Here is an 11,203-nt window from a genome sequence, read left to right on the forward strand (position 1 = left end):
TTCTTACTAAGAAATAAGGAATCAGGTTGCAGCACCCCTCCCTTTCCATTTAATTGAGAAGTTTGCTTTGAAAATGCTTGATTTACCAAAAAAAAAAAAAAAAAAGAAAGAAAAGAAAGAAGAAGAATTCTTGTTGTGGTATTCAAGTTCCTTGATATTTTCAAAATAAAACTAATCACATTGCTGTGAACTGATAAAGTGCTTGTTAGTTACGCTTGCTACTGACTGAGCTTTTTATAACCCTCCATTAAGTACACCATTCCTGTTAAGTCCCACTCTCTTTCAAACATTTTAGACAAATGTAGACATTATCTAGATCTGAGGTGTTGATATCAACCTGACTTTGATCATCAACTATCTTTTTTGTGTCTGATAATGTAATATAATAGCACCGTTCCAGTATCACTGTGTGATATTGGAGCTCTGGTAGCATAGTGCCTAAGGCACTTGATATTGCCTAAGGCACTTGACTGCTAATCAGAAGACTGGCAGTTCAAACCCACCAGCCACTCCTCGGAAGGAAGGTTGGGCAATCTACTTCCCTAGCGATACTGCCTCGGAAACCCAAGGAGGGGTTGCTATGAGTCGGGGCGACTTGACGGCACATAACAACCACAACGACAACCTTCCTTGCTGGGCTTTGGATGGCACTGCCAATTTTCAGTCTATCTGACAGAGCTCATGTGGTAATAACTGCATCCCAGGCAATTTGTATTTATGAGCTGCTTGCCTGATTTGTAAATATGCTCCCCAGTTGCTGCTGTTTCCTTAAGGATGCCAGGCTATTAATTTCATGTTATCTGTACTTAAAAAGTTAGAAAACAATCTTTTCCAATTAAAACAATGTTGGATCCATCCCTTACAGGGTTTGTGTGGGGGATGCACTGGATCCTGGAGACACAAAGTGGACCACCAAACCCACTGCCTCAAGTTGATTCTGACCCCTAGTGACTCTACAGGACCAAGCAGTACTGCACCATAGGGTTTCCAAGGCTGTAAATCTTTACGGAAGCAGACTGCCTTATCTTTCCCTTGCAGAGTGACTGATGGGTTCAAATGGCCAGCCTTTTCATCAGCAGCACAATGTCTTAACCACTGCACCACCAGAGCTCCTAAAGTGGGCAAGGGTATTCTTTATTAATTATGGCCTTTGGAGGTCCTGGGGGAATTGAATGCAGTTGGAGGCTGGTTGGCTTATTGCATATCAAGTGATTTTATTGACCATGTGGAGAGAGTCTGGCAATTCACCATTAATTTGGAGGAGAAAATGTTTACAAAAATTTTATCGATGAACTCCTGCCAATATAATATCTTCTGTTCTCTAATTTATCTGGCTTTAGCCCTGCAATCACCCTTTTCGCATATAAGCAGAGCCAAAGGGCAGGAAGGGGACTTTCAGGGCTTGTCCCTTGGGATGTTCTCTGATATCTCATTATATTCATTACACCACTAAAGCTAGACAATCTAGATCCCCACCCACACACTCAGTCCCACCACATTTTAAGCCTCCATGTTCTTCAAATGTTCAGCAACCAAAAGTTCCAAATCAAGTGCTACATGCAATCACTTTATAACATTTCCTCCTACGTATGAGAATACAATGCAAAGGGCTAACCTTAGTCTTGGGTTATTATTCATTAGATCATAAAGCTGTTTTTTTGCTTTTAAATTAATGTTGCTCGGTTCACATTTACAAGTTTGTTTTTTTCCTCCCTAGATACCAGGTACTAGTTGCATAGTTTCAAAGGAAAATCAATATGTCCAATTTTAAAATTCTTTTAAAAATTATGATGCTTTTAATTACTAATGAAAGCATTCTTGTTCCCCTTTGAACGGCCATATCCATTTCCTATTATACAGATTGGTGAGTGGGGGCTGCAGGGATTACCAGGAGATGACCTCTCAATTCAGAATGGCATTATTGTGACAAAGGCCACCAGGTATCCACTCCTGATAGATCCACAAACTCAAGGCAAAACTTGGATTAAATCAAAGGAAAAAGAAAATGATTTGCAGGTATGTGAATGGGAAAGTAATCTCACAATCATGAAATATCCCCAAAATTCCAATTGAATCTGCCAGGCATAAAGTTGTCATCTTTATGATAAATGTTTTCTAATTTACATGCTTGCGTTTTCTAACAGCAAATTGGCACAAAGTTTCTGATTATCTTTTCAACATTCCCTCTTGCTTCCACTCACCTTCTCTTTGCCTCTCCCTGGCTCTATTGCTTTTGCCAATGTTGGATGTGGCTTTTGTTCTGGGGCTTGTTTTTGTGCTGATAGGAAAACAACAAAATTAGAGGTTGGTGATTCCTTGGTTCAAGGCCGTTTCCACCAAGCTAGCACATACACGCATACTAGTCCTGTCCTAGAGCTGGAGTCTCATAAGGTGAAGCAGAAGGCCACTAACAGCCACAATGATGGACTCAGCAACATACTGGTGATTCATACTGGTGACTGTGAGCATGATGCAAGGCAGGGCAGCTTTTTGTTCTGTTGCACACAACATCTCTATGAGTCAGAGCCAACTTGATGGCAGCTAACAACAACACCGTATTTATGTGTTTTGCTCTTATTCCCTTCGCTTCTTTCTTGAGGATCTTGTTAGGAGGGGTAGGGGTAAACAAAGGTAGGATTCCCCAAATTCCTGACTCTCATGGTGATCTTATTACCACTGGTATTTCAATTCACCTACCCATATGGACTACTCATTCTTTACTATACACTGTCCCCAGAGTTCTAATCCTGGTGCCTCCCTATTTTTGCTTATACTATTTCTACTAACCAGAATATCTTTTCCATTTTACTGGCCAATACAATTACATTCAATATAAAAAGAAAACAGACTCACTGCCATTGATTCAATTCTGACTGATACCAATCCCCAATGGGTTTCCAAGGCTGTAGATCTTTATGAGAGTAGCTTGCCCCATCTTCCTCCTATGGAGCAGCTGGTGGGTTCGAATTGCTAACTTTCTGGTTAGCAACCAAATGCCTTAACCATTACACCACCAGAGCTCCTTACAGTCCATTTAAAAATCTCAAATATCACTTCAAAATCCCCATCCAGTTCTACCTTCATCAAGACTTTTATGTGTCCTCAGCCTAATATATCTTGTCCTGAATCATCACAATATCTCATTTGTATTTCTCATGTGGACATAGTCTGTCTTGAATTCTAGTTCTTTGCACATTTGTATTTTATGTCTACTGTACCATAATTTCTTGTTGGCCAGGGTTATGGCTTTATTCATCTTTATCTTTTCTGGACAGTTCTTTATACAGAATAGGAATGCTTATGTTTATTAAATTTAAATGAATTAATCACAATGTGTAATCATTACAGGAGAAAACAGAAAAAATCATGTGGTCATGTGATAAGTGCAGAAAAAGCACTTAGTAAAATTCAAGACCCAGTCATGATAAAACTTCCAGCAAACTAAGAATAAGAGGGATTTTTCTTAATCAGATGAAAATTATTTACAAAAAGCCGACAGCAAACTATAAAGAGAAGGAAATAAAAAGCATACAAGGATTAGAGTGGAGCAAATGAAACTCTTTATTTATAGATGTCATGATTGTGTATATAGAAAATCCAAAGAATCTTGTTTTAGTTACCTAGGGCTGCTGTAACCAAAAAATACCACAAGCAAGAGGCCTTAAAGAACAGAGATTTATTTTCTCACAGTTCAGAAGTCTAGAAGTCTGAATTCAGGGGATGGCTCCAGGAGGAGGTCCTTCTTTGTCTATTTCAGCTTATGTTGTTAGGTGCCACGGAATCAGCTCCAACTCACAGCAACCCTGTGTTGAGCAAAACACTGCCTGGTCCTGCACCATCCTCAAAATCCTTGCTATTCTTGAACCCATCTTTGCAGCCACTGTGTCAGTCCATCTTGTTGAGGGTCTTCCCCCTTTTTGCTGACTCTCTACTTTATCCAGCATGATATCCTTCCCCAGGGAACAGTCTCTTCTGACATGACCAAATAGGTGAGACAAAGTCTGGCCATTCTAGCTTCTAAGGAGCATTCCGGCTGTACTTCTTTCAGGACAGATTTGTTTGTTCTTCTGGTAGTCTGTGATATTTTCAGTATTCTTTACTAACATCACAATGCAAAGGCATCAACTCTTTGGTCTTACTTATCCATTGTCCAGCTTTCACATGCATATGAGGTAACTGAAAATACCATGGCTTGGGTTAGGTGCACCTTAGACTTCAAAGAGCCGTTTTTACTTCTTAACACTTTAAAGAAGGCTTTTGCAGTACATTTGCCCAGTAGTGTATCACTTCTGATTTCTTGGCTGCTGCTTCCATGGGCATTGATTGTGGATCCAAGCACCATAAAATCCCTGACAACTTAAATCTTTTCTCCGTTTATTGTGATGCTGCTTATTTCAGCTTCTAGTAGGTGGCAATTCTTGGGCCTGTAGATGCATCTGCCGTGTATTTCTGTCTTCATGTGGAATCTTCCCCATGTGTGTCTTTGTGTCTGTCCTGCTGTTTTTATAACTCAGAAATGATTAAGTTTAGGACCCACTCCACTCTGGTATGATCTCATTAACATAACAAAAATAGGTTGCCTTCAAGAAAATACAGCATAACAACAACAACAACAACAACAACAAAAAACAACCTTGTTTCCAAATAGGGCCATATTTACAAGCATACAGGTTAGGATTTCAACACAAAAATATTAGATAAAAATATTAGATTTAGTAAGTGAATTTAGCAGGACTGCTATTCTTCTGTTTGAAAATATACTTATGTGAAACTCCTCCTGACTTAACAACCCATAGGGCCTTTTTGTTCACTTGCCTTTGTCCACCACTGATCCTGTGGGTCATCAGACATACAACTGAGGTACCAGGATTTTTGATAGCTCCATATGTGGCATGAGCTCTCAGGCAAGTGGATGCCATAGATATCCTATCTCTTTAATTCTTTAGAATACATTGCATCATTCAATAAACATTCCTAGAGAGCCCAAAGGAATCATAGCAAGGATCACCCACTGCTACTGAGTCAATTCTGACTCATAGCGACCCTATAGGACAGAGTAGAACTGTTCCACAGGGTTTCAAGGCTGTAAAAAGCAGATTGCCTCATCTTTCTCCTGCAGAGCAGCTGTTGGGTTCCAACCTCTGGCCTTTTGGTTAGCCACCAAATGCTTTAATGACTGTGCAGCCAGAGCGCCTTAGCAAGGATCGAGGAGAGTGTAAATGAGTTCAGGGGATAAAGTATAAGAAGGTAGAAAAGAGAGTTGAAGACTGAGCCTTTGGGAATTATCATGGTTAGGCAGAGGGAGAGATCACAGGAGAAGCAGGAGTTTAAAGCCAATTGGTTCAGATAAACATCATCTAGTCCAGTGTATCTTTTTTTAAAAGCAAGAAATAAAAAACTAAAAACAAATATTGACCTAAGAATGCAGGACCCTGCATTTTTTTTTAATGCAGGAATTTGCAAGATGAATTTATAATCTGTCATTTGACATACTGTGGTGGCCTGTGTCCTGCTGTAATGCGGGAAGCTATACCACCCATATTTAAAATACCAGCAAAGTCACACATGGTAGACAGGTTTTAGCAGAGCCTCCAGACTAAGACAGACTAGAAATAAAGGCCTGGTGATCTACTTTTTAAAATTAGCCCATGAAAACCTTATGGATCACAACAGAACATTGTGCAACTCAGTTGCTTTGGACGTTCATCAAGAAGGATCAATTGCTTGAGGATGACATCAGATTTGGTGAAGTAGTGGACCAGTGAGGGTGAGGGGAATGCTCAGTGAGATGAACCAGTGGAATAGCTGCAATGATGGGCTGGAACATGCCAGTGATTTTGAGAATGATGTAGGACCAGCCAACATTTCCTTCTGTTGTTCCTAAGGTTGCCATGAGTCAGAGTCAACTCCAAGGCAGCTATCTCTCTATCTGTAGTTTTTTACATTCACTTTATGCAGCATCTGTCATTGTGACATTGTTAGAGATATAATACATGAATGGACCCTTGGTTTTACTCAGTATATTATTTCTAACATTCTTATGTTTAATTTTTATTTATCACTTACTTATTCCTCTTATGGGAGTCCTTAGAGGATGAATGAATATCACCATTTTGCAAATTATTTTCTCTGAGCAGTTGTAGCTATGTAAGTTTAGAAGGACAATTACTTCACTTGTTCTCTTCCACCTCTCAGGAGCAGAATTCTGACATGCTGTCTAAGGAATGCCACTTGGTTCTCTTCTATCGATCAGACCCCATTACACATCCAGTGCTTCAACAAGTCATGACTCACCAAGTCCTGAAAATTACTTTTTGCTTGCTACTTTTATTATAAGCAAAACTCCTATATTGCTCTTAAAATTCTTAGTCCTTTGCCTAATAAATGCCTTGGTTTCCACTTAGTTATGGGTACATTCTTTATAACAGTTAGATATTAATGAGCTTTTCATTTTTAGGTGACATCTCTGAACCATAAGTATTTTCGCACACACTTGGAGGACAGCCTTTCCTTGGGCCGACCCCTCCTCATTGAGGACATCCGTGAGGAGCTGGATCCAGCCCTGGATAATGTATTAGAAAAGAATTTCATTAAATCGGGCACCACTTTCAAGGTGAGCTTTGTAAAAAAGAAAAGAACAATGGTGACATCTACTTATCTTTTTGAGCATAGCAGCAAAGGCAGTTTCCTTCAGAGGCTAGTATTAGTACAACATTTCCAAACTAATATTCAGTGTTTCCTTTTATTATTATTTTTTAATAGTATATAAAAAATACAAGAGGAGTGAATTATCTTGGTAAAAGTAGCCATGTAGCTGAAACTAAAAGACATATTAAGGAAACACATGTCTGGTTATAACAATAATGTATCAGTGTTATAATCTATCTGTCTATGTACTAGCAACTGTGAGAAAATTTGTTTAGGAAGATATATATATTTGTAAGTTATAAATATGAGGTTGGCAGTGCAAAGTCACAGGCTGCTTAGTGCCAGAAAATTTGGGAGTCTGGGAGAAAGATGTAGCAGTCTGCTTCCATAAAGATTACAGACTTGGAAACCCTTTGGGAACAATTCTACTCTGTCTTCTTGGTTTGGTACGAGTTAGAACTGACTTGAGAAAGGTTTACTCTGTCACACAGGGTGGCTGTAAGTCAGAATCAAGCCAATGGTGCCCAACAAATAACAACATGTACCTAGGTGGTACAAACAGTTAAGCACTGGGCTACTAATGGAAAGGTTGATGGTTTGAACCCACCCAGAGGACCTCAGAAGAAAGGCCTGGCAATCTGCTTCCCAAAGATCACAGCCGTGAATTCCCTATGGAGTACATCTCTATTCTGAAACACATAGGTTTCCTATAAGACAGAATCAGCTGGTTTGGTTTTATACACACACACACACACACACACACACAAGAGAACACTTGGATTTCCTCCTAGAGAAAGTGGTATTTTAATAAAGTCTATAGACATTGATTTGTTCATTTCTCCCTTTATTAACTTTCAATCTGAACTCATTGACTTTGCTGGAAGCTATGGGATACTGTTCCCAACTGTTCATGAGAACATGAATTGTTTCAATGTGTTTCTTTTTTAATTGTTGTCATTCGCTATCTTCAGGCTTCTTTGGTTTTATTTCCTGGTGAATGTCAGCATTTCTGATTGAGTCTTTTTCATTTTGGACAACTTAATTTCATAAATATTACTGAATAAATGAAAAATGGAGATTTTCTTATTAAACAAAGATTTATTTAGAAAAAAATTTCTTTTTAATGTCAATTCTTGTATGTGCCATATTTAACATGTCAAAGAAGGTTGTGGAATCTCCATTTCTGAAGGGCTTTGAGAAGATCCCAGGTTCTTATCTCTAACATGAAGCCATGGTGCCTCAGATTGTTTTAATGTCCTTAATGATATGGCATGCTATTCAACCACATACAGGATTAAGATTAATTAAAAATTTAAGTCATTTACAAGTGTTATAATTCCCACTTGAATTTTAGATAGCAAAAAGAAGTTATGCTTCAATATATTGCAAATAGTAATATTTAAGACAACTGCTATCATACTGAAAAACAAAGTGTGGGCCTGTTTGAAAATTGCAGTAACTCCTTCTGTTGTCACATGTGTTTCACACATGACTATGAAATGCAAGAAGAACAATACTGCCCGTAAATACAGCAAGTTTCCATAGTAGGAAAGAATTTTCTCAAGACAGAAAGAAAAAAAAAAAGCAGCTCCTATACTATAACAAGGAGCTCTGGTAGCATAGTGCCTAAGGCACTTGACTGCTAACCAGAAGGCTGGTGGTTCAAACCCACCAGCCACTCCTCGGAAGGAAGGTTGGGCAATCCTACTTCCGTAGTGATACTGCCTCGGAAACCCAAGGAGGGGTCGCTATGAGTTGGGTCCAACTCGATGGCACATAACAACAACAACATACTATAACAAAGGAGCTCTAGTAGTGCAATGTGTAAGTTATTTGGCTCCTAACCAGAAGGTCAATGGTTCAAACCCACCAGCCTCTCTACAGGAGGAAGATGAGGCAATCTACTTCTGTAATGATTTACAGTGGGGGTTGCTATGAGTTGGAATAAACTAGGTGGCAGTGGGTTTGGTGGGTTTTGGTACTATAACAATTGGCAAGAGAGAGAAAGACAAATCACCATAGCACTTCCTGAAATTTTAAAGTCAAATCTTAGGTGCATCTGAGTTCTCCTTTGGTCACTATTTTTTTTTGGGGGGGGGGGCTACAGTTTCATTTAATTTTCTTGGTGTCGTGGCTAAAAACATCTTAAGGCAGGACCACAGATCTAAATTATTCTAATTTAATTGGCTTTATTGATCAATAATTAAAATTTTATAAATTTCCTTCACAATTCATTCTAGTGGCATAGTGCTTACCTTTCATAAATTCTTTCCTATATTGAACCCAAATTTCTTGTGCTATCCTTGAAGCTGTTTCTAATTTTATCTTTGAATTGATATAGGTGAAAGTCGGTGATAAGGAATGTGATATCATGGATACATTTAAACTTTATATTACTACAAAGTTACCAAACCCTGCCTTTACCCCTGAGATCAATGCTAAGACGTCTGTCATTGATTTTACCGTTACAATGAAAGGACTTGAGAATCAGTTACTAAGGAGAGTAATTCTAACAGAGAAACAGGTAATCACCCTCTCAAGGTAAAGAACTTCTTACAACAAACTTTTAAAATATATTGGGAATCTGCTAAGTATATGGAAAATGAAAAATTAAGCAAATCATCTCTGTCCTTATTAGCATAAGGAAATACTTATTTTGCAGTCTTGATTCCTGTCAGGAAGCATCATAACTCACTTCTTCTCCAACCCCAAACACTTGCACGAACACACACACACACACACTTCCTACTTCTGTCTATAAGCCTTCGGTATGTTGACTTTTCATGAAGGAAACCCTCATTTATAATTCTATGGATGGCCACAGGGACACCTGGAAAATTCAATAAAACAGTAATCCTGGAGAAGAAGAAATTCCTCTGAATGGGTATTATTACCATGGTAGTAGTTTCAACTACTGCAAACTAATAATGTAGGAGGCATACCTTTATTTTAATTAAATGAAATTTGTACCCAAGTGGAGATGTTAATTAAATATAATCGAGGCTTCTAGGAAAACAAAGAACAACTTAAGGCAGGAAGATTTTAAGAGACTGATACAAGATTTAAACTAATTTCTAAAATAAAGCTCAAGAAACACAAAATTGTATGCATAGAATATATTTGCATAAAACAGATGTTTATATATTTACGTAACACATGAGAATGTTATTTGCTTAGGTATAATTTATTTTCATATTAAGAATTCTAGGAAAAGGCAAGTTTAGAAATAGTAAAGGCAGAGAGGCATAAAATGAGAGAATGAGAAACAATCAGACAAAAGAAGAATGACCAGGGAGAGGAGCACAGGGAAGAGCTCTAAATGGATGGCCACAGCATGAAGGAAAGACATTGAAAAAGGGAAAGAGAAATGACACAGACTCCAAGAAAGAGAACAAATCAGTGAAATGATGAGTAAAATCCTAACCAGTTCATAGAGCTGGTTAACCTTGGTGGCAGGACCTTGAAAGGCAACCTGTCTGGTGGAGTGGAAGGAGCACAGTTCTGTTTTGACTCTCATTGGCTGCCTGATCTCAGTTTCATCACACAACCTGGGGCTTATGCAATCCACATAGGTTATCAGTCCCACTTCCTCAGCCAAGCAGAGAAGGCACTGGCCCCACAGACCATTGCTTCCATCTCTTCTCAGGGTTACATGATACACTGTGGAAAATTAGTCCTTATGGTCCATCTTGTGCTGTTAATCTATTCTGAGATGAGTCCAGACCCCTTGTGCAGGCTGTTGTAACCTCCAAGGCTCTATTGTCTAAGGTAGACTGGACTCCATATCTCCAGAGTGTCCTACACTCACATTCTTATTAGGCCTTAGCCTACCCTTTAAGAGGTACACTAAGATGCATCATACCTACCTTTCTTTGGGAGTTCCTTTAGTGGGGTACCTCTCTTGTTGGAGAAATCTAAAAGCACATTTAATGTGTAGGAGGGCATCCTGCTGCATTATATGTAATGCTATGATCCTGCTATTAAATCCTTGTTTCATAGATGAACAAATGGAGGCTCAGAGAGAATAAGGATCTCACCTATAAAAGCTCATGGCCTTTCTAGCATGCCAGTCCTCTCAGATGAGCCTTACAGGTTATGCTGTAAAACTGAAGTGTTTATTGTGGCTCATTTTCCATACCATGCTGAGAAGGAATTTCATTTGGTCCACAAATTCCTATACTACTACCCAGGAATGATCATTTTAATGAAAATGATTCATTAGATATTCCCCTACAAATACAATCATGTTCTTTATCACCACCCCATCAACTACTGCAAACCTGCTAGTACAATAACACTAGGCTTGGAGTTGGAGGACAAGAGAATTAGGCTTATCTCTGTCAATAACTAGTTGTTGTTGTTGTTGTTGTCATCGTGTGCCATCAAGTCGGACCCGACTCATGGCGATCCCTCCTTGGGTTTCCAAGGCAGTAGCACTACTCCCAGAGTAGCAGGCCGGAAGAGCAGGAGAAAGGGGATAAAAAGCCAGAAAATCGGACAGAAGAGCAGTCAGCCCCAGGGTTACAGGTGAGGAGAAACAACTCAGAGACACCCA

The 11,203-nt window shown here is 39.0% G+C and overlaps 1 protein-coding gene across 1 annotated transcript in view; it reads left to right on the forward strand.

Moving 5' to 3' along the window:
- Positions 1-11,203, forward strand: part of DNAH8 (dynein axonemal heavy chain 8) — a 423,841-nt gene that overhangs the window by 290,102 nt on the left and 122,536 nt on the right. The window contains exons 72-75 of the mRNA XM_007939462.1: positions 1,718-1,724; positions 1,861-2,016; positions 6,458-6,613; positions 8,990-9,172. Of these exons, the coding sequence (XP_007937653.1) occupies positions 1,718-1,724; positions 1,861-2,016; positions 6,458-6,613; positions 8,990-9,172 (502 nt within the window). The remainder of the gene's footprint in view (positions 1-1,717; positions 1,725-1,860; positions 2,017-6,457; positions 6,614-8,989; positions 9,173-11,203) is intronic.

The sequence above is a fragment of the Orycteropus afer genome, unplaced genomic scaffold (genome assembly GCF_000298275.1).
Source record: "Orycteropus afer afer isolate SDZICR_OR568_19922 unplaced genomic scaffold, OryAfe1.0 scaffold00059, whole genome shotgun sequence".
In the NCBI taxonomy this organism is placed as follows: Eukaryota; Metazoa; Chordata; class Mammalia; order Tubulidentata; family Orycteropodidae; genus Orycteropus; species Orycteropus afer.